Raw genomic sequence first — 25,098 nt, forward strand, 5'->3', positions numbered from 1 at the left:
ACCGAATATAGTTATTTCCAAAAGATTTCGAAAGTGCAAGTTCAACCATGCAGAAGTTGTTCACTCTTTCACACTAATCGTACTTTGTTCTAAGTCGAAGTTGATTTGTATCATCGCATCAAACGTTTAAAATGACCCTACTCTGAAGATCGCCAATTACAATCCGTAAATTCCGTGCCTATGGATAACTTCACGTCTATATTCTTACATTTCAGCAAACTGCATAATGATCTCAGTTACAATTCACTATATGACATATTTACGCTTAATGAAAAAAGATCCTGGTCTCCAGCTGAGGTATCCTCCTCCTTGAAGGTATCGAGCGGGCCTTGAGGCATTGTCTATCCCGTGCTTGCCTTCAAATAATCTTTCAGGCCGACTCGTTTCTGGTCATTGCTGCTTGTTTCGTGCTGTCTTGGGCGTGGTAACCGAGAATCGCCGCTCGAACTATCCACGTCCTGCATAAGTACATGCCACCGACACTTCTCACGGCCATTCAGATAGCGGCTTTTTACTCAGAAGAGAATCATTTCTCAGTTTGTTGTTGTAAAGGCAGCGCAAACAAAAGTGTGGGAGTAGCTGTGTCCTCTGCCGTTCAGCCTGTAGTATTTGGTAGCGTAACGACTATTAATATATGGGTTTTGCTAGGTTTTATACAAAAATAATAGACCAACAATTGGGACGTCTTACTGCAGACGGATCTGCAAAGCTGAAACCAATGAATGCTAATAACAACTTACTAAGACCTATACAAAATGTTAGCGTACAAATTAAAACAAAACTTCATTACGTATTATCAATTTATTCCTCGGTCTGTAGTTACTGTACACATTTACTTTGCACCATATACAGCGATTTTGTTGTTTGTTTAGTCATATTTTTTCATTATGTTTAGCTTCGTCAAGTTTTTGTTGTTGTTGTTGTTGTTGCTGTTGTTGTTGTTGTTGTTGTTGTTGTTGTTCAAGTGTGTTATGAGCCTTCTGACCTTACACGAATGGCCTTATACACTATTTCCAGCCACTCATTCACTTGCTACACTGCTCCGTCCTTCAACCCGCATCCTTCCGTTCATCTATCTCGCCCCCCTGCCTCCCCGTCTGCGTTGTCTGATACACTATATTATTATTATAATTATTATTATCATCATTATTATTATTATCATCATCATCGACATTATCATGATCAGTTCATTTAAATATCTCTTTGTCTCTTTCCTCTGCCGGCTGTGGTATCCGACAACTGCCTTTCTTTTTTAGTCTAGATTCGCTTCATCCTCTCCTAAGCGCGCGATCTACCCCCAGTGACCCTTTACTGGCAGACGACTCGCGCCAGTTACCCTCAGCGATGTCACGATTACAATAGATACACAGACACATTTTCGCCTCCGGAACTGATTCGTAGATTAATAAACCGTCAATGAATCGATTGATAATCAAAATCCACCAATCTAAACTAATAATTAAGCCTTGTGCCATCCACGACGCTCGATCAACAACAGTCGTCTTGTTACCGTCGTTCATCGATTAATATCCACAAACGTTTCTTCCCACCGTCCACCCCCCACCCGTTCCCTCCCGTCTGTTCACAAATCATCAATCCGCGATTCATTGTGATCCATCATCGTACTATTCACAAACCATAAAGCCGCAGGACACCGTCGACTTTTTCTCGTTTTCGCTGCTGCTGCTGCTGTTGTTATTTAATGTGTATTGATTTTGACCTATTTCTGTTTTCCTTTCCGTTTTCGTTTCATTTTTTAACATTACGCGGACGCAGACACACACATTACAGAGACATTACACAGCTACCTACTGCCAGAAGAGGTTTAATAGCAAAAGTAAAATACTATACACATTATTTATATACTAAGCAATCTTCTCTGAAAATTACCTTCATCTTCTATAGTCCATCTTTCGATCCGCATTACTGTTATTGTTATATATATATATATATATATATATATATATATATATATATATATATATATAATTAGCATACTGTCTCTGTATTTCTTCCTCTGTGTCACTGTGTTTATTATACCCACGAATTTATCCCATCTCCGAACTACCTCGTTTCCTAGTGTGTGTGTGTGTGTGTGTGTGTGTGTGTGTGTATAATAATTATTGTTATTATCGTGTATAATCGTGTCTTTCATGATCAACTTTCTTTGTTACATGTTAGTTCCAGACGTACTGGAATTTCTTCGAATCGTTCGTTAACCTGCTCTCTCAAGCCTTGCTGACACAGTCGCTGTCTGATACAGTGGCGCCCTCTCTGTTTCGGTTCCTTGCCGTTCTCTTGCTCGCTGGCTCCACTGTTCAGTCCAGTAATTGCGAGCCGCGCAGAGGGGGTTTCTGTAAGCGAAAAACGCATCTCCGTTCGGTTCACCGCTACCAAATCTTCTTTATCATTGTGATCACACGACATTGAAAAGGCTATTAATAATTGTAATGAGACACAGCTTTTCCCAGAAGACTCATTGTAATAGCTTATTATCGCGCCATCATTATTATCATTTATATCATTATCATATTCTATACGTGTCGTCATCATTGAGTACATGTATATAATAATAGCTATAATAAGAATTTGTTTTTATAATTGTTATCAATATTCTCATAATATTAAGACAATGGGTATGTTTACTGAATCTTTCATAATAGACATTGTCCGTACATGATCTTTTGTTTCTGTCTAATGCTTATTGTGTTTCGTTCAATCTCGTCTCCAAATTTCTACACGTTTTTGTCTCTACCGTTATAGCTATAATTAGAAACTGGGTCGCCTGCCGCACAATTCAACGCCCGGACCCCCCTAAGACCTGGGCAGCGAACTCGCATGCAGACCCCATCAAAATTAGCCCTCCGCTATCGTTAAGAAGCTCACAGAGATACCTTAACCATTATACTCCGTCAACGAGTGTCGTTATAGGTAAACACATCAGCATTATCATCCTCATTTTAATTCTAATATTTAGTGAATGTCAGCAAATGTGACTGTGTGTGGAAGTTGAGAAGGTGCGAAAGAAGTCTGAAGTCGCTGCTTTGTCTACAATATTGAACTGACCTAAATACACCGAGGCCCCCCGGCTTCGGCGTGGTCATTGCTGGCTGCGTTATCAACAGGTCTTAGCCCAACTTACTAGCCTAACCGTTCCTATGACAGAGTAAAGCGACCGCTTTACTTCGGTTTATATCTGGATCACTCTCTGAACAGGTCACAAAGAGCATCGGCGTCTCGCTATCGTAATTCGCAATACGCATTATATTATCATCATACATAATTATCCTTACAATGATAATAGTATGTGTCATTGCCGACACGGTTAGTTATATATATATATATATATATATATATATTTAGTAGTTCGTCCCACTAATAATCTACATGGAATATATCCAACAGACTAAAGACCTGCATCCGATGCCGCCAGCTTAATCGCAGTTTTCAGTACGTCAACGTACGCACAGTTCGTCCCTTTCTACACACACATGCACAAACAAGCGCACCCAAACTAGTTCTCATATACACAAACCAAATCAACTACTACCACTCCTGCATGCAATGCTTTCGGACCGTTCAATGACAAGCTATCGCCATGTGGGCCCCTTTTATCCGGCTATCTTTCATCTTCGCCGTCTATCTACCTAACAGGCCACTTCGATCCGCGCACAAGTGGCCATCTGTCCCTTCGCAATCCACACACACCCACATACATACACCAGTTCTGTAATTACCTAGCAAGCAGCCAAACCTGAGTAACACGTGGAACACAGAGTGTGTGTGTATGTATATATATATATATATATATATATATATCTTCGTTTTCTTTTTACCGTTATTGTTATAATCATTATATCATATCATGTTTCATTCTCATTTTTAAATTTTCTGCCATTGCAGTACCCCAGCATTTGTGCCAGCTTTATCGTCGGTATGAATGTGTACAGAGTCACCTAAATATGTCACGTGACTTAAAATGGGGGCAATGGACGGTCATCATATACACGCGCGCCGTGCGTCATGATGACTAGATCGCCCTCCGTCTGCCCGCCATCTTTTTCTTCGTTATTTAATAATACACAGTAGTAAATACCATTTAATCGTCTCTTCTCCGCTGTAGCGCTTTTGTGGTCTGCAACGAAGTCACCATTATCCACATCATCGTCTCCTCCGTCAGCGACATCACTTCTTCTGTCTCGACTTCGATCGACTTTTATCCGAAACTACTATTGCCCCCAACTCATCGCGCAACCTACTACCGCCATGCCCCAGAGAAAGAGGAAAGGAAGGGGGAAGGCTAGTTGGCTACTGACAGAATGCGGCCTAGACCCATCATCACGATTCGTCGTTTATAATCATCATTATTAGCAGCAGCAAGCGCAGCAGCAGCAGCCGCGTCGCCTAACACAAACATCGAACAACTTCTAATACAAACCCATTTAGTATGGACGCTCATCATCGTCGTCGCATTAATCACATTTCAAATCATTTCCGGTTGTCGCAGTAATAGTAAATAGCCGCAATGTAGACTGTATTTGTAGCTATGCTCAACGAGCTAGTAAAAGAACAAGATTTATGATATTACAATTTATCTAACTGTATGTCTAGGCAATAATTATTATAGATTATGTAGACGAATAAATTAAGCAACGGCCGCAGTTGCTGGTTGAATGGGTTCTTTACTGCCGGTTGTTGTTGTTGTTGTCGTTGTCGTCGTCGTCGTCGTCGTCGTCGTCATCGTCGTCGTCGTCATCGTCGTCGTCGTCGTCGTCGTTGTCGTCGTCGTCGTCGTCGTAGTCGTAGTCGTCGTTGCTGCCGATGATGATGACGAAGTTGATGATGTTGAGTTGTTGGTCGTAGTTGCCGATGGTGTTGTTGATGACGCTGAAGCTGGTACGGATAGCCCGGCAGACGCTGATGTTGCTGGTGATGACGCTGTGGTGGTTGTGGTCACTGGTGTCGTCACGCCCGAGTTGAAATTGTTCGAACTGCTGCTGTTGCTGCTACTGGTCTCCTCTTTGAGCCCTTTTTGGATAGAAGTACTGTTGTTGTTCGACGTGGCCAATGCATCCTTGAGTTGAGCCACGCTATCTGGACTCGTTGCGACTTCACCGTTTTCTGACGTAGTGTCCATCGACTCATCGGGCCGGGAGTCGCTTTCAGCAGAGTCGGCGCGACCGTTCTCCTTGACGTTGTCTTTGTCCTTAGCTTGTTTAGCCTCATCATTCTGCTCACCATTTGTTTTCGTCTCTTTCTCACTCTCAACAGCCTCTACGTCGCCCTCTGTTTCTTTTGCGTCCTTGGCGTCGTCCGTGGCGTCCTCCTTTCTGTTCTCTGGGTTTGGGCTCTTGTGTCTCGGCTCGAAGGCAGGAGGTGGTGGGGTCTTGCACTGGGCCACCTGGTAAAGCACATCGGCAATATTGCCGGCCACGCTCTGGTCGAGAATTTGCGACATCACAAGTGTCAGCAAGCGCTGTTGTTGTTGCACAAACAGCGCCCGATTATCAGGGACACATGCTAACACTTTGAGTGTTGTTGACGCACGCCTCACCATGTCGAGGGTAGTCCCCATCAACTCAGGATTGTCCCGTAACGCAGTGATGCCCTGTTGGTTCGCGATATTGAGTGCCGATTGCTCAGCCTGTTCGACGAAGGCTAACAGGTGCGAAATCGTAACGCCACCGGTCCCGCCTGAGATGGCGATGGCTCGAGCGACGTAGCTTTCGGCGGGCGCCAAATTCGACAGTAGCACGACCGAGAACTCGCGCAAAACTTGCTCTTCGCCGCGGGCTAACCAACGCGACAATTGACCAAGCAGACGAGCCAATCTTGGCCAAGGTGGTGTAGCTAGTAATAAATCAACGTTAGATTCCTGCACTGATAGCTTGCAAAGCGCTTCTACGGCCAGTCGCTGAAGGGACGTCGCCGAAGCGGCCGAGCAACCCGGTAATGGATCTTGCGCGACAGCCGACTCACATACAGCCCAATGCAGTAAGCCGTCAGTAATAGGTAGTGAGATCTCCTCGGCATAGATGCTAAGGTCCAGGTGCGTCGAGATGTTGGCCAGAGTGACCATCGTGTTCTCACGCAATACAGCTAAATGCTCCCACCACCACTCGTCTTCGGCTGTGAGCGAGCAGCACTGCTCCATGCCGTCGTTGTTGGTCCCGTTTGAAGTGGAACTGGTATTCGCTGTTTGCTCCTTCACATCGTCAAAACAGCTCTCGGAATCAGCTTTATTTGCCGTTGTTTCGGCTCCTTCTCGAAGCGAGTCTTCTTTTGAATGACCAGACCGAGGTTTGCGCGCATTGTGCTTATGATTTAAGAGTAGCATTCGACCCAAAATGACCATTGTGCCAGGATGACGCGCGAGTTCTTGTTCATTGCCAGGCACAAACGACAGGTTTCTTAAAATCGTTGACAGAATGATCGTACGCCTTGCCAACGACTCTTGCTGTTCTGTCAGTGTACAAAGAGACGGTTCATCGCGAGTATAGGCCTCATCGTCCATATCTTGATCACGTTTACGTTTGCGTGCTTCACAAACTTCGTCACTGAGTTCCCCATTTAATAGAACTTCATCAATCTCTCTCTCGATTTCTTTCTTTACTGCAGCAGGGCTGTTGTCTTTGCTTTCCCTATCAAATCCCAACGTTAATTGACGCTGCTCGCTGTGAAGTGTATACGCCCACTCAAAGTCTTCGTCTTCCTTTTCGCTCTTGAGCAATCGACAGAACCTTACATTCTGACGCTCGCTTTCAAAATGCGTTACAATGTGTGACGTAATCTCCCCACAACCGTTCTGCCAGTGATCATAACCTCCGTTAAAGTCTTCCCACGATTCGGGTGTCTCATTATCTCCGCCATGTTCCAGAAACTTCAACAAAGTAGACGGAGTCATCCGTTCTCTGATCTTTACAAGTTTACCGTCTTGCGTCATTGAATTCTTTTTGGCGAACGATAGGTCAAGCATTGGCGCGTCTTTGGTGAAGTTCAACTTCTTCAACTCTTGGTCTCTGTCTTTAGGCGCCACATCCTTTTCAAGAAGAAACCATGGCCTTTCCCGTTTGCTGCTATCTTTGTTCGACTCTTCTGGTTCTTTGGAAAAGTCAAAGCCAAGTTCCAGATCATCAGCAATGGCGAACATCTCCGAGAGGCACTTGCGGTAGTGCTCAAGAAGTGTTTCAAGGAAGCCTGGAAGATGCTGAAGGCCGAAGTAGAGCACGCTGTTATCATCATACATAAGAATCTGGATCACATCTAAAGCCCATGTGCTTTCGGCCAAGAGTCCCGACTTCAGACTCATCATTAGACGCCATGGGTCCACTGGTGCTACATCCTTTGGAAATAAGCGACGACGCTTATTGTTTAACGGCTGAATTGCTTCGACGCTATCGGGCGGGAACAGTGGTTCTTTTCGGGCAACGATTGCTGCTGGCGCCATTTGCCCTGGAGGTGGAGGCATTTTGTGCTGCATGTACGGCTGAGGTGGACCTACTCTACCTATTTGAGCGCCGGCCATAAAAGGAGAACTGATAGGACCCATTTTGTTTGGTGAAGATGTTGTATTCAACCAGTCCGCATTATTCTGTAGTGGGCCTGGCCAACGCTGCTCTGTACCGGGCCCAGAGCTCGGGGCAAATGGTGGTCGAGGTCCCCAGGGCGCAGGCACAGATACAGTAGGACAACTCGCAGGACCTGACGAGTTCCGAGATGTTGGAGGGTATCCCGGCATGGGAGGCTGACCGCGCTCTGTAAATAAAGGCGCCGTTAATATATATTATCGATTTTAGTGGAAATGCTTGGGTTAAGGTAAGTCGGATGTTAACGTAATTATTATTTCTTACAATTTTTAATTAATAATTTTTCTATATGGTACATACGTTTACATAAAGGGAGTCTACTATAAACTAACTTGAGATTTTCCATAATTCTCGACATTGCGTAAATAGGGCCAAAGTATTACCATAGCTTTGTGGTGGTCCATTATAATGAGATGCTCCTTGTTCTTTCATAATGTCAGGATGTCGTTTAGCGTAGAAGTCTGGTCGTGGGGGAGTTTGTACGTTGGACGGACCGGTAGGCGTCGTTGGCCCTGGGGGCGGATAAACTCGCATTCCATTGTGGCCAGGCTGACCCTGTCCTGGAAATGGAGGCTTTTGTTGCCCAGGCTCAAACGGCGTCACACGATTCGGCGGTGGGCCATCTGGGGGCGTCTGGCTGGCACTTGGCGGTATGGCCGCTATGCCAGGAGGATACGGTACTACTTGAGGCCCGGCGGGCCCGCCAGGACTCTGTAATTGAGGCCGCGGGCCACCAGGAATGGCGTGCGGAGGGTATCCTATAAACAGTGATATACCAACATTGTATGCTTAGTCCGGCAATGGTTATACGCAAGTTTTGTGAACATACAGGATACCAAATTCTTCCTGGCAGAAACGCTATGAACGATATTTTGTATCATTATATTTTTTAATTAACAAAATGGGATCTATACTTACCAGGGTAATGCTGAGGTGCCGGAACGGGAGGTGGCTGCTGTCCTTGTGGAGCAACGTTAGGTGGTGGGGGCCCAGTCGGCACGACATTTGCCGTGGACGGTGGAACCTGAAGCGGTGTCGGGCCCTCTTGCTGCTGCTGCTGCTGCTGTTGTTGCTGCTGCTGTTGCTGCTGCTGCTGCTGTTGTTGTTGCTGCTGCTGCTGCTGCTGTTGCTGCTGCTGCTGCTGCTGTTTCGTATGTGGCGATTGAGCCCCAGCCGGACGTGGCGAGCAGACAGCAGGTGATTGCGAGCGACTCTGGCCTGCCTGCTGTTGCTGCTGCTGCATCATTGCCGCCGGACTTTGCGGAGGTTGGGGGTGACTCTGCGGCGTGGGCGGTTTGTCCGGGAACGGACTGGACGCCGCGGGGGGCGGAGTCTGTTGGGGCGACTGGTGGTGCGTTGGCGGCACGCCTACTGCTCCGGGCGGACCATATGGAGGACCTGCCTGCTGTGGAGGTCCTTGAGGCGGCCCGCCAGGATAATCCGATGGTGGGACAGGACCGTTGCCGTGTGGAGACTGCGCATGTGGATAGCTGCTCTGGGGTGGTCCTCGTGGTGGGTAGCCGGGGTGCCCGGGATGACCCGGATGTGCGGGATGTTGTCCGGGGTAGCCCGGCGGGTACTGCGAGGGGTCACCCATGGCTCCTGGGTGGGGGCCTTGTGGTGGTGGGTAGGGCCCCGCCATTGCTCCAGGATGACCCGGATGGCCGGGGTGGGGACCCGGATGGGCAGGATATCCAGCGGGCGGTCTTCCATCGGTGTAGCCCTGGCCCGGATATGGGCCGGGATGACCTCCGGGATGTACCGGGGGGTGTCCAGGTGGCGGAGGGCCTCCCGGCCCAGCAGGGTAGTCCGGGTGGTACTGACCCGGCGGGCCTGGAGGGCCAGGAGGTCCGGACGGTATGCTAGGGGGCGCTGGGTTCGAGTTGGCATTTGGTTCTTGCGGCGACGAAACAGCAGCATTGGCGTTCTTTTTCTTGCGAGCTGCAGGACTCTCGAGCGAATTAATGATCGGCTGAGGGTCGATATTACCCCGGTCGAACCTGCACTCGTACGGTAGGACGTGCTTCGTGTACTGTTTGCGTAGGGTGTACGCCGCACTACTAGATGCCCCAACGTTCAGCAGCCCCGCGATATCCTTCCACGCTTTCTGCTTCGTCACCTCCATGAAACCTCCGCGGTCGCGCACCAGCGCATACAGCCGATACAAATCGAGAGGCTGCTTCGAGATCGTCGGATTGGTCGTGATCGCCGTACCCTTCTCTTCATTGAACCGCAGCAGTCGATCCACAAATTCCTTGCGTTCGGGCTCACTACCCAGTTCATACTGCTTCTGAATTGAATTGTTTCCTTTACTACTTCCGCCGCCGCCGCCTCCTCCTCCTCCTCCCTCCTCCTCCTCCTCCTCCTCCTCCTCCTGTGTTTCCACCACCTCCTCCTGTTCCGCCGGCGCCGCTTGCAGTTGCTCCACTGCTAGTTGCTGCTCCTGCCGCAGCTGCTGCAACTGCCGCTGCGGCTGTTCCTGCTGCACCTGTTGGTGTTCCAGCACTGGCTCCTGCGCTGGGGGGCGGCGCAGGACTCTGGGCGTGGAATCCAGATTGGGCAGGCTGTACAAAAACGACAATAATGTACGTTTAATACAATCAATATTGTACATGAAACATTGATATATTGCCATAAATAATTCATAATAAAAATAGTATGAATAAGCCAAATGGAATTCACTGCACAATTAACTTTTTATTGGTACATCGACGACTGGGGTGCATTTCGCTCATAGATACGCATATAGAATTTCTAATGGTAAATGCTTACCGGAAATCCTTGTGGATGCTGCGGAGGCCATTGACCTGGCTGTTGATTTGGTGGCAATGGAGAAGGTGCAGGGGATCTCGAGTTAGCCCCTCCATCGTACTCTTCAGGAAAAGACGACATCGACCGAGGTGAAGGTGTAGGCCCTCCAGGGTGCAAACGGCTTCCCGGTCCACCCTGGTTACTGCTGTTGTTGGCTGATGGAGGCATCTGATTTGAGCCTGAGTCATCTGCCGTTGACGATGATGCTGACGCGTTCGAGGCTTGACTGCCCTCGTCGAATGCTGACGGTGGTTGAGAACTCGCTGGCTTCCCGTCAAGAACAACACCCGGTGGAGGACCTGGGGGCCCATTGACCCGCTGTGGAGACATCGACCTATCGGGCGCGGGTGAGGGAGATCCTCGAGGTGGACCACCTGGATGTCCAGCCTCTGCCATCGTCAACGGCGGTCCGACCATTGGACCACCAGTCGAGTATCCATAAATCTTTTGTTGTAAATGCTGGCGCAGGTAAGCCGGATGACCACCGGGATGTCGAGGTGAACTAGGAGAGCTTTGCGGAGGTCCCCCCGGTCCGCCAGCCGTTGCATTGGGGGGCGGTGGCCCTCCTCGTGGCGGAGGGTAACCATACTGACTTGGAGGTGGCATCATCCCACCAGGACCGGGATGTCCAGGATGTCCTGGATGATGACCGGGATGACTGGGTGGCGTTGCTTGGTGATAGCTCATCTGAGCCATTTGTGCCATTTGTCCTGGTGGCCCAGGGGGACCAGGCGGACCAGGCGGATAGCCGGCTTGCTGTGGAAATCGTGGATACTGTGCATAACCTGGAGCTCCTGGCGGGCCGTATCCTGGCCTTGGACCATAACCTAAAACGTCGAAAAAAAAAACACAATTATGCGACTCATACCATATATTAAGGGATAGAATGTACACGGCATCGCATGCAGATGCAACTATACAATGCCAACTGTAATTCTATAGCTACAGTACTATACAGACTAACACGATCTTAAACATAGCACGGTGAAAATTGCAGGATTTAACCTATTGGATAAACAATGCTGCTACCTTGAGGGGCGTATCCCATAGGTGGGTACGGTTGTCCCGGAGGTCCGGGCGGAAGACCTTGTGGTCCTGGTGACATTTTGTTTGGCCCTCCTGGATATCCATCGGGTAGGGGGCCTCCATGATTTGCTGTAAAAATGAATATGCATTCAATCGTTTATATGACAACACCTGCATTATTCACAAGTTTTCGATGGAGTTTGTTATATTAACGCTACGGATGCGTTTTTACGAATTTACAAAATATCTGCATAAATCAGCCCTGTATCCGTGCAAAGAAACGTACCAAACCAGGAACCTATAAATTGGCTCGTTTCAAATATAGTTCGACGGTACTCACGAGGATAGCCTGATGGAGACATCGATCTGGACCGAGGAGGATTGGACGCAGGAGAAGCTGCGCTTCTCTGAGGTATGCCTTCATTTGGACCGCCACTTCCAGTTTCGTCAACGCGACCATCCTAAGATCGAAAATTCAAAAGCGTTATGTTCGTACATTTTTTTTTAAACTATGCTATTATGACCTATGCTAACTTGAATAAAGCCGAAACATACTTTCACGTTATGGACATTTACATTTAAAATATATTTGAGCCATCGACAGAGTGAAATAGCTTGCATATCCTCTATATCCTGTTGAAAGATGCCTTGAGGAAAGATGTTTTATCGAAGCTAGATTAACGCTAGTGAAAAGACTGATATTGGTAAATTCCATAATTGTTATAACAAGCAGACAGAATACGTGCCCCTCTACAGCTCTAACTAAAGTACAAGGTATTTGTGAATAAAGTGTGCATAGATAATATATCTATATGACTGGTTTCAGATCACCAAGGAGAGACCAGCCTGCTCGATTGAATGTAATGACGTTTTTATACATAGTCACCGCACAACCATATCAAATAAAATGTAACCACCAAATCGGGTCCAATGCCATGTGGTTACCCCTCGTCTGTACCCCACTTGTGCGACTTCATATTCGTCTGGTGCCCGTCCCATTACTACATGTCCGTTAAGCGCATCACCTCCATTATCTTGTCATCCATCTCTGCTTTCTGATTTTCTCTCTATCGTTTATTTATCTCTGGCCTTCTTACCCCCCCCCCCCCCTTCCCATCTTCTTTATCTTCACAATAGTTTTATCTTTCCTATTATCATCCTTGCCACTATTTTTTGGTCACCCCAACTTCAGCTTCGTCCGTTTAGAGCCATCTCCATCCATATAGCGCAATTGCTGTAGTAAGAGCCGCAACATGAGCCACATGTGAAGACGAAGCAGCATCAGCTGAATCAGCGCCAGAATAGAGACAGATTTGGAAGGAACCGTCAGATCCGCAAATCTCCGAAGTCGAGACCAACAGCCATCTCGTGTCTCAATCGTCCCCTCTTATTGCGTATACGAACGAGGGGAAGTTCGCAAGCAGACACTAACACTAGTTTCGTACTGACGTAGCGCGCGCTTTTTTCTGTAAGCAAACACATCAATAGCAGCAGCAAGAGCCGCAGAAGCAATAGATCGAGTGAAGTATCCAAAGAAAGAGCCCTGCGCGTAAACGCGCTGACACTGATAAACATAATACATACGAACCTCATCTCCTCAGCTAGAACATGTCTCGTAACAGCTAGAAAAGCGAATACGGTGAATCACCAAGCAAAAACAACGAACCACTTCTGCTGCTGTTTGTGCCCATCTAGTAGTCATCGGGCTGTTCTTGGCTTTTCTTCCTATATGACGGAAAGATTCAAACATGCATACATGCACACACTCGGTCAGCAACGTAGACCTTCTCTCAAGTACACTCTTTGTCGGCCAAGCAACAGCGGCGGCAGCGGCGCCGGCGCCTGCTGGCGAACCTCCCTGACGAAGATGATAGCGGCTGTGAGTACTACAGCACGGCGCACAGCAACAGTCAGGCAAACAACTAACGACAAGGAACTGTTGTCTATCTACCGCCCAATAGAGCGGGCGAAGTCAGTTCATACTCAACAAGCGCCTTCGGTAAGGGCTGCACGTCAGCAGACAACAGCAGCAGCAGCTCGCCAACGTAGTGCTCTAAGCTAGCTAGAACGCAAACGGATACACACCGAAAACGGCGACATATAGACGAGTCAATGACGGATGAAGTCGACAAGCAGATCGACTCGCGTTGTTCGCCTTTAGAGAGAAAAGCCTCTTCATCCAGCCGAAACGAGCAGCAGCAGCAGCAGCAGAAGCAAAAAAAAACAGAACCGAAGAATCAGTCCGCCGTTTCTGTGGACTGCCACAGCGCACCGGCGGAACAGGCCGGTGCTTGCGTCGCGAAGTCTTCGTCTGTTTCCTTTTAGTCACCAGCGAAGCCGTCGTTATTGCGGTTGTTGTGGGCTTTATTCCTTCATTCTTTCGCCTGTCGTCCGTCGTATACCCATTCGTTCGCAGATTTGCCCGCTGCAAAATGGGTTCGCGCGGGCGCGCGAAACAGCGGACGGGCGATTCACGTTGCTCAACCCCGTCCGCCACTGCCATCGACATTGCCAGGACTGAAGTTCGTCGCGCCACGAACGCTGTGGCTAGTTGCAGAGAAAGCGGAGACCAATAGCATCTTCTTTTTCTTCTAACTCGTCTTTTGGAATCCTGTCGAATCGTTACCATCATCCGCCGGCACATCATACGATGTCAGCGACAGTAGAGTCCGGTGTCGAGTAGACTCAACAGAAAGAAAACTACTCCGATGGTTGGCTAGTCCGGAGCCGGGCACTGCAGTCGATCGACGTCACTTCTGCCACGACAAGATGAAAGAAGCAATGACAGCAGCAGAAGATGACACTGGTGATAGCCAGCGTAGCCGAAGTAACGTCAGCCAGAAAAGCCAGATCAAATACAAGACGAAAGAACAACAACATCAGCTCCGAGAAAAACTAGTGGCAGCCCCTGCAGAAGCCAACTACGGCAACGGCAACAACAGCATCACCGAGTGTCGCCGCCGCCGCTACGGGCAATGGCGCTGCTAGCAACGGTGGCAGCAACGTAGCAATGGTAGTCGCGAAGTTTTATATTTGCGTTCGAGCGCATCAATGGCATCTTGATGAGCAGGCGCGGCGAGCGAAGGCCCAGCAAGCTCGGCTCCACTGCGCTCGTTCAATTCTAGCACGACTCTCTTGGCCCTGCGAGGCGGACAGGCCAACAGAGCAGACAGACTACGGACTACTGTTGCTACAACTACTCAATCGTTGTTTGCGGACCGGACCAAACCGAACTAAGTGGGAAGAGACAGCCAAAGCGACCGCGCACTGTCACTGTTATCCACCGACACGGACGCGCATACAGAGAGCGAAAGAGAGATATGACAACCAACGATGCGGGAACGGAAAACCAGCGAGCTACAGCGCCGACACCAACAAGCAGTCGTACAGAACGCAAACGTGGTAGTAGTTGTTGCAGCAGTTGGCAGTTCTCCTTCTAGAGCCGATGCGCCAGCATGAGAGTAGACGGAGACAGACACAGAACGGACTTACAGGCGAACAGTGAATGGTCGCGGCGGCAACGACGGAATGGGACGATAGAACAAACCGTGGCGGCGATACGGCGCCGTCATCAGCAGCGTCATAGCGCCAGCAGCAGTCATCGCTGTTGCTGCTATGCTCTCTCGTTCGAACGCTTGCGGTGCGCTCCGCAGCAAACGATCGGTGTTAAACAGCAAAATAAGCGACATGAGATCAGTTGCTTGCTCGATTGGTTGTCGGACATTGGAATCAAGCTGAGACATTGCAGCTGGCGCAGCACATCCAGCAACCACAGAGACGAATGATGGGTCAACACCATAATGACTATGGGTGGGTTAGTTGGTTTGGGGGAACAGGGGACGGGGGAGGACACGCAACAGATGCGGCAGGACCAAATGAAGCAGTAGTCGACGACCCGCGGTTGGGATCAGTTGAGGAACGCAAAGGGGGTGACGATACTTTGCCGAACGCCAACAGAACGAGTAAGTGTTCTTCGGTTTGAACAAACCAAGCTACCAGCCATCCCATAGGAGCTTCATGGATATGCAAAAAAGAACCAGAGACGAAACTCTATGGTCACCCAAAGAAGCTACTGCTGTGGGGGCTCCAGGCGACAAGACTAATAGATCAATTATTACGATAAAGCCTCTTAATATCGCCTGCACTAACGAGTGATGTTCCTTCTGTTCGCCCTAAGCTACACAATAAGACAACAGGCCAGCCTGGCGGCTGTACTCGAAGCCTTCTTACGTTTAGCTCTGATACATTGCAATTTCAACCGAATCATTCGTCGTGTATACATACATCGTCGTTGGTTCACGGAGTAGGCTACGGGCAGAAGATGTGTTGCATAAATTAGGTACGCACACGAAAGAGCATATATCGGCTAGATGGAACTAAAAGCAAATAAATGTTGACAGTAAGCGAGAAACGGCATATCTTTTCTCTGATACACACGTAGAAGGTACATTATATTTGTGATGAAAATATTGTTACGGAACGAACGACAGGAATCTAACATATTCAGGCTAACGAGACCAAAACAATTGTTGAACTCGTTGTTTCTCGACTCACTCTAAAATAACTTTGATGACGATGGATTAGGTAAGAAGGGGCAAAAGGCGGACTACAGCGCAAAACAAAGCAGATTACGACGGGTTTGGCGGTAAGACAGAGGCGCCCCAAGAGGGTGTGCGCGTTGCGCGATGCCTAACCCGCTTGAGCCGATTCAGCTGGCATTTTAATCGCGTTGCATTTACGAAGCAACGCAAATGGGGACGACGCTGAAAGGAAGAGAGAGAAACAGATTTCGGAGAACTGGCCAATTCATGATTTGAGTTCATGAGGTTCATCAGCTCTGGTCAATGTTGCTTGCAATGAATACGTAAAAATAATAATAATTGCCTAAAGTAGAGCCGTTCATCAGGCAGCTTGACTCACTACGGTGTGGCTGCAAACGCAAAACTGAACATTATTTTCATTGGTGTTGTTATTATTGTTGCAGTCGTAAATTACATTGGAGAAGATATCAGGACAAATAGACAGGTTTCTTGGAAGAGCTGGAAATTAATTAGTTCTGTTCGAAACGTACCGGGGGTATGATCATCAGTTTGTATTGCTACAAATCAGGCAGCGGATATAGGAATAGGGTCTCTATTGTCAGTTTGCAAACGCATCACTGTGGAAATCGTCGGATGGCTCCAGGGAACTAACCATGATTATTATTATCCATTATTCACTATTATTTATAAAGATCGAATTGTATTGTCAAAATTGTTACTGCAATACGCTCACTGACATACTAGTTCTAATACTAAAGGTAAATTGCATTGGTCGCCTTTGGAATGATATTACAAACAGTATCCCTTTCATTTTTTTTTATGTAGGATGTCATCGTATTCACGGCGACGTAGCGTTGTCACCTCTATAAGAGAGGAAGTCGGACCACAGATCAGCTGTTTTACCCGCCAGGAAGATTGATAACGAGCAGATACTTAGTCCGCGAAACTGTGACATAAACAAAAGACAAGGAAAACGAAGACGGGTCATCGCAACAACACTCGACGGCCAGCCGCGCTACCACTCACTGTATTGCTATAATCGTACCGTTGTTGCGGCGCAGTCGTTATTGATAATCATCAACCCGTTTCAACCCGGTCCCATTGCTGCTGGTATCAGCTTGTCGACACCGGCAAGGGCATGAGTCTGACAGACACCGACAAAAGGGCTCTTAACGGCGGGGTTCAAGGTTACTATTACAAGCCAGCGTTGTCATCAACAGTCAAACAGCACCAAGCGCGCTCACCGGTTCGATGACAATAACGCCGGCGCCTGTGTCGCTCCCATGATCTCCGCGAAAGCAGCAGCAGAGGGAGCCACAAGTCTATTATTTTCATCACCTGGATCATCATTATCATCGACAGCAGAAGCGCTAATAGCGACATGATCCACTAACGAATGGCTACAGAGGTGGAGCGGACCGGTATTATTATCTGCCTCCTGCTCTGGACCGAAGACAACGATCGCGGGTCGCACAGCATTCACCTGCTTCATCGATCTTCACGAATTGTTTACATCGGTCGGTATGGGACAAACCTGAAGAAGTAGGCAATGATGACAGCAACGAAAGACCTGCTTGTATGGAACACGCGCGCGCGCACGGCCGGGCGCAGCTCTGACTGACCGGTGCTCGTATTGAAGATATGACACCACGCCATGTTACCATAGTCATCGTCGTAAAGCAACAGTGGCAGCATGAGCACGAATAGTGTCGTTGTTGTTGTTGCCAACGGCAAACGTAAAATTAGCAGGAACACCGATGGACATTTTAGCTCCGTGATCATAAACCAACAACAGTTTCATTGTTGTTATCATCATCATCATCGCCGACAACAGCTGAATAGAGACGGACGGAGAGACAATCAGACAGAGGATCACACAAACAAACGTCCTGGCTTCGTAACAGGCGGCAACTTGAACGCTACCACAGACGACGACCGCCGCCGCCGATGCCGTCGCCATCGACAACAACAGCAAGTACAGCAGCAGCGGCCGCCGCGTCGTTGTAAGGACTGACTGACTGACTGACAGACTGACACTGACTGGCTGGCTGACTACCAGAACGATGACAACATCAACAACGCCAACAGCGACGAACCTGTTGCTGAGAAGAATGATAAAAGGGTTCATTGACCCCTCGGCAGGGGTGAGCAAGAGAACAGCAACAGCAGCGGTAGTAATAGCGGCAGCGACACGAGAGTGAAACGAGATGCGCAGTAACAATGACCATCATCGACGGCGTCGTCGATCTTGATTGTGGTGCTGATGTTGAGCAGAAGTGGCGATAGTGGTGGCGGTGACGATTGTCATAATAATCGTGACTAACTATTATAGCTATGGCTAATGGCATCTGGCATCGGTATGGGATCAGTTATCATCAGCTCGACTAATTAATTGGCCGGTCAACCGGTGTTTTTTTTATTTCCCCTTTATGTTCCTATTTGCACTGATACTTATAACGGTCGCCTGACCTGATGTTTCGAGTTTTAGGTGCGTTAGCATCCGGACGTTCCATCCAATAATCGTCTTCTAGTATTAGCTAGCTTTGCTGACGTATTTTATGCTTGCTTAGACAGATAGACGTGAAACATTCGTCTCATACGCTCCCTACTGTGATACTATAATCTTATTCTATACTATGAGGGCCTTTATTTAAATAGCTGCTAGTCTTAGCGCCGCAGTTTGCGAGTGAGCAGTCAAAAGCGCGCATTACAATGAGATTGCTCAGTCGAAAATACTGTTCAAAAAAGTCTACGGAAACTATCGCAGTACGACGTTTTAGACTCGCGCAACCTTCAACATACTTTACTTGTATACATATATATACGGGTTTATTGACTATGCAAACGCCGAACCTGTCATCATCCTTATAACGAGGCGTCAAGGCAAAAGGAAGTGGGCGGTGAAATAATTTCAATCACAGATTATTAATAGCTCATTTTTACGATGACACTTCTCTTGCCTCTTCGACCAGTTGATTTTTTAGTTCGTAGTTGACCACCATCATGGACGACCATCAGACCCTGACTGCTGCACCAGCATCGACAGTAGCTAACTAAACACTAACCGTAACTATAGCAGCAGTCGTTAGTAGCTATAGAAGCGAACGGAAATAGAAATTATATGAGCAGAACGTAGCACGACATGCTACACGCAGCAGCAGGCAGAGGGCATCTGATGACTTTGAAATTGTGAAGGAACGAGCCACAACATTCATCTTGACCGATTGTGAGCGTAAGTGAGATTAGGGCAATGCGAAAAGACAACGTAATGGCAGCCGTAAAAACAGTTACAGGCGGAGTAAGAGTTTAACAAGCGTAACAGCAAGAAATAACAGACGTCCCGACTGATTAATTACATACATCCCACGTTGATTTCATAGATACAATAAATGCCTGTGCCGAGCTGCAATAACAGACATATAAATCATTGCACACAATCGCAATCGTAAAACAATTTGTTGCAATTGCAACAATCGGTGTTTATGTGGGTGTGTGTATGTGTTTAGTTGTACGAATGTATAAACATCATTCGTAGACTATACAGTCGTTCGTTATGAGGAACTGTTTTCGTACGTCGATGGATGCATAAACCACACGATCTCGTCAATTTACCTACAGTCTATTGAATATTTCCAATTAGCAATACAGAGAGCAGATCGCCATACAATTCTTTTTGCGCGCCGCCTACTACTACTACTACTACTACTACTACTACTACGGTTGCTGCTGAACTAAACGGGTCAAAAAAAAGCTCTTCTTGACCATTTTTAATCGTCAGTGGCCGAACTCCGCTGCTAACGGCTGCATGATCCGCCCGCGCCACGCTCAGTCAGCTATAATAAAGTTTTAATAATATGTTAGTAAATGATAATGACGCCCCTGACGGTACTGATGATCGCAGCCGTAAATGCTAAGTGTTTGTGGTCCTTCCTCCTAATTCTCATAATCGCCACAGCGGCAAGAGCAAGCGGTCGGCGGTCGGTGCAGTCTCTCATCACGCCAGCGAAAACCACTTCCGCCTTTCGTACATACACTATGCTCCTACGACGCTTGCGCCACCGTTTCACTACTCTCACTGAGGCTTTCGTGGTTGCCTCTATAGCCGTCGCTGTGGCGGCGCCAGCTGCAACAGCAACAACAACAACAACAGTGACTCATGACGAAAAGCAGTAGGAACTGATGAAGAAAGTAAACTACTTCTTCTCGTTCTTCGTTTCCTTCACCGGTGTCATCATCGCCGTCCTCACTAGAACCGTCGTCATTATCATCATCAACAGCACCGACTGACTTTTGTGGCTTTCGCAGATGATTGGCGATGGCGATGACGTCATACTCACAATAATCAAAATGACTTTCTGCACTTAATAACAACGCCGTGGGGCCGAGACGATTCGACAACATCGATAGACACTGTTCGGCACAGTATACGTACAATTGAGCCACTTCCATAATTATCATACATCAAATGAGTATAATCATTTCATCATCATAAGTATAATCATTTTCATTATCATCAACTGCCCTACCAACATTTCATAAAAAGTGAAACGGATTCTTCTTTTGTTTCATTAATGGATATATATTTGTTGTTGCACAAATTAGATGCGTCGACGAAAACTCATCTTAACGGATTATGTCAATGCCGCTCTCCTGGCAAATCCTTCTACAACTACTCGTCTATAAACTGTTCGTCTCTCAAGCCTTTACATATGACCTTCGGAAAAAAAAACCTTATTCAGCAAGCTGTTCTTGCAATACTCAACTGAAGATATAACCTTAAGATGGCCACAAGCATAAATAACAACAGCAGCAGCACATCCTTACCAGTATCGCAAGACGATCGGAAAACGTCAAGTAGACGCAGGTTGATAAATACTCTGAATTTTTTTTTATCCTGGTTTCATCACTCGCTCCTACCACATGTTCGGCCAGTGAGGTGAAATTACCCCCAATTTATCCACTTATTGTTGCTGCTGTTGTTGTTGTCTTCGTCGAAAAGCAAAGTAAATTACGGCACTGTTGTTACGGCTATTACTCTATTAAAGCCAGTCAGTCTGTCATCTACTGATTTTCCTTTCGCTGGTTTCTGAGTTTGGCTTCTCATTCTTAATTTCTTTCGTCAAATAACGGCACATATTGTTCCTTTTCCCCAGAACTGACGACCGAATAAACCAATCGTCGTTCTCTAAGGGAAAATACCGTGACGGTGAAAGTGCTGCCTCATATCTCTGTTATAACGCTAAGAAAATTACGCTGTTTGAGCATGGATCGAGCTCCGACTGAATGATCTGATATATAAAATACAAATAATACGTACTAGCATACAAGATAATAGATGATACTCGTATTATGAGGGAGATTTGTTAATTAATGATATTTGCTAGACAAACCAACTGTCGCGGTCAAAAACTTGTGCTGGTGCTGCTGTTATTGTTTGGCATGTCATCATCCACAGTTCGACCTTGTAATAATCGCTTGCTACTTCGTATTGCAACTTCGTATTGGCATCGAAATATCAAGAACTACGAGGTAATCAGCAATAACTTGTAGTTATCAATAGCGCTATCCCACTGATCTTGTTATATATTAAATACCCTATAGAACGAGTGGCAAAATTTGCCTTCGACATCGTAGACAAGTAGTTATGCCTACAACAACAGTAACTACAGAGATGTTGGGGCAAGACAGTAAAGCCTTGTTTCCTCCCCCTGCCGCTGTCTTTCGCCCTCTACTGCCGAGTGAGAACCAGTTCAGAACTGAGAATTACACTGCTGCATGAAATGGGCTATTTTAACAGCTGCTACCGCTGTTATATTTATCTGCTTGCCTGCGACAGTGAAGTGTTGGCACCCAACTAGTTTGTCTACACCTGAACATATGCAGCTTTGGCCGTCAGTCTGTTGCCGACAGTGAAGGATGAAGTTTCGAAGATCGGCCGACTCTGAATTGAGCTGATCGGTCTGATTGTTGATGACGATGTTTTGCGCGGTTCGAAGTGTAGGAAATACAAGTATGTTCATATGATTGTTTATCGCGCAGCAAATAATGACAAGAATGAGCCCCTATTTGCGCGCCCCTCACTAAGCAATTAAGTATGTGTTTTTAGAACTATAGCAGCAAGATCGTACTTGCATATATATCCAACTATCGGCTGACTATAATTCTGTCGTTCCTTACGATAGCTTAGTAGAGATAGTAATTTTTATAGCGTATGCTGTCACAGTTTTTGGACACGAATGCAATACGATTGATTTGGTTACGATGATTGAAAGTAAATCGATCCTTAAACAAGAAATTTCCGGTTGTCATTGTACTTTCATGCTCGCATTTTGAATATTTTGAGACTAAAACTGTAGGGCGTACGTCGTTTGGTATCTTTTCTGAGATCAACTTTAATCTGAAGTACATACATAATTTAGAGAAGATAACGATATATTCAGTGACAGAGTTGGCTATTCGAAGAGTGATGTGGGAAATATGTGTCTACCGTAGAGATCTTGTCAATGCGCGAATGTTTTATTGTGCCTATATTGCCCATATGTGAAACGAGTACTTGAAAAAGTCTCAGTGTTTATTAATATATACACATCATTGACTGATTGTCGCAGACCACGTTCTACAATGTAATATATAGTACTTGTATTGTTCGTGCATAGACAGATGTATACGGCTTACAACCAAAGAACAAAAGGGGAGGATCGAGTAAATTTATCTAGACAGCGCGGGCCGAGCAAGATTTCTTATTGTTTGGAATTATCGTGCTCGTCACTTCATGATCACCTATGTGGTCAAACCTTCCATTTTTACCAAATGAAGTAACTGACCTAATATGTTTGATATATAATGACATTCAGATTGGACTGCTGTTGCGTTAGCATCTTTTACGGCTGTCGATTTTCAATCGAACGATTTTTATCCTATTTTTACCTCCATAAACTTGCGATCACTTACGTGCTGTTTCATGTATGAGTCATTGTTTTCACGTTTCATCTCTTCTACAACACTTTTACCGGTCTGTCAATTGTCGTACCCACCTGAATCCATATGCAAGTTCACACCTAAGCGAACCGTGCATATTCAATAATCGCTAAATACATTATAGAACTATTATGGTGGTGACATGCTTTCGCGATGGGAACTCACGTAGTCCATCGTTGCCTTCTTAAAAGGAAATCATTGCAGCTAAATCACTAAAAGCGTTTCTTGTTTTCCTTCAATGAAAGGTTTTAAAAGTGCATGACACATATATGGTGGACGATGCTTAGTGCAAAGCCTGCAAACTCAAAGAGCTTTTTATTATTTTTTTCAAGAGCCAGGAAATCACCAACAACTAGCATTCCCCAAGCTTACATTAGTCACCTAAGTTTGTTTACCTTAATTCGAATCAGGAAGTGTCTCTGCGTCCACTTGCGTCTGTGCGTACGTGTTTATGTGACAGAGATAGGGGGAGAGAGAAACGGGCAGAGGGGAGGGCAGTGCAGTGATACAGATGACACCATAAAGCCACGCAGAAGACCATACTAAACATGTTTGTTTGTCTGAGGCTGCGGTCTTTCAATCGTTGTTCTCCTTCATTCGCAATGTCGGTGCGCTCCTCAGCAATCTATTCTGATTCTACTCGCTTTCCCTTCCACGGCTTCTCCTGATTAGAAACAGACAGCCGCGTCAGTAGCAGCAGCAATAATCGTATATAATCATCGTCCTCGCTAGTGGCACCATCGCTGTTGCAGTAGTAGCACGGTTATCTACTGGTTTTCTTACGACATCCCTCTATTTCTCCCTACCCCCGTTTCCGTCGCTTGCCGATCTGAGTTCCGCATCTGTTTTACTGGCCCCAACGTTCGACCTACGTCAGCACGCGACCCATCGCTGCAGCTGCAGCAGCACCAATCAAAATCATGGTCTCTGTGTATGGTGATTGTTTCATGTGGCAAGCGGCGCGCGTTTGCCACCTTCGCCATTCGTTCTCCTCACCTCCCCACTATTACCTTCCATAGCGCAGCAGCCCCCAGGAGGTCACCTCAAGCTCTTCTTGACATGCGCAAGGCCCTCGACTCTCGCTTCGTGGATAGAACATTACAGCCACCGCAACAGCAATGAAGGAAGGCAGCGACTTTTTCTTATTCCCCTCCTCTTTTTGGGGCCTGCTGTGCCCACCTGTCCCCACAGCTTCCGCACCTGCCGTTACTATCAGACGAAGTCGACACTTCGTAACCACTCCTCCCGTCTTTGCCTCCTTAAGCACTAGCCCTAAACCGACATCTCCCCTCCGAACCTTTCCCTTCATCGACGGTCCCAAAAAAAGCTACCCCCGCAAACCCGTCACCACGCCACAGGAATGCCTTAACTCTTCGCGGCAGTTCGAAGCAAATGGTACGAGTACTGCCCCTTTTTTCATTCGCTTGAAAACTCGAAGTCTTCATACAATGGCCTGTCTTGTCGACGACTAATCCAGCAGCAGCAGCAGCAGCGACAACGACGCAAACGGTTGACTCCCTCCACGCGCCACGCAGTTTACGTCATTACGACCAGACACCTACGCCTGCCCTGGTGTAGCACGGTAGAGTAGCCGAGAAATAGGCACGGATAGGATAACTGAAGTCGACGAAGTATAGAACGAAAAAAAAGTAGACGATAAGCGATAGAAAGGAAAACAATTGTCTGATCTCATAGCGAGCCCTTGAACAAAGGCCCCGTTTCTATAATAGGCGCTGCTGACCATGGCCTAACGCCATTGACGCACAGGAGGTTAGCATATGCTAAAAAGAGAAGAACCCTTGACAAACATCAGTCGCGGCCAATAAAGAATACACCGACTGAAGGCATTTCAGACTATCGGAGTTCATCTCTGATTACTTTCAGGCTACTTTATCCAAGAAGCTCGAAACATTATTGTACTTATTTCAATCGACCTGCAACCTAGGCACGGGCCACTGCTAGCCTGTAGATAAGTTCACATTATACCTAAACAGGGATATATTCTGCTTGTGATTTTATTTAATATAATGACAATTTGTGTCAAACCATCGTGTGGTGTGACAAACCATCGTAATTCCAAAGTTTAAAAACCAGAACCCATGGTATGCGTGTACCGTATAGGAGCGAATAAATCATATGATAACAGTAATAATAAG

General features: G+C 46.8%; 1 protein-coding gene across 1 annotated transcript in view; it reads right to left on the reverse strand.

Annotated features, from left to right (window-relative positions):
- Nucleotides 1-786: 786 nt before the first annotated feature.
- Nucleotides 787-25,098, reverse strand: part of osa (trithorax group protein osa) — a 68,781-nt gene continuing 44,469 nt past the window's right edge. The window contains 7 exon segments of the mRNA XM_022800780.2: nt 787-7,755; nt 7,970-8,344; nt 8,505-9,933; nt 9,935-10,150; nt 10,359-11,224; nt 11,427-11,552; nt 11,764-11,884. Coding sequence (XP_022656515.1) covers nt 4,646-7,755; nt 7,970-8,344; nt 8,505-9,933; nt 9,935-10,150; nt 10,359-11,224; nt 11,427-11,552; nt 11,764-11,884 — 6,243 coding nt within the window. The 3' untranslated portion in view covers nt 787-4,645.

The sequence above is a fragment of the Varroa destructor genome, unplaced genomic scaffold, assembly GCF_002443255.2.
Source record: "Varroa destructor unplaced genomic scaffold, Vdes_3.0 BEIS01000003.1, whole genome shotgun sequence".
NCBI classification, from domain to species: domain Eukaryota; kingdom Metazoa; phylum Arthropoda; class Arachnida; order Mesostigmata; family Varroidae; genus Varroa; species Varroa destructor.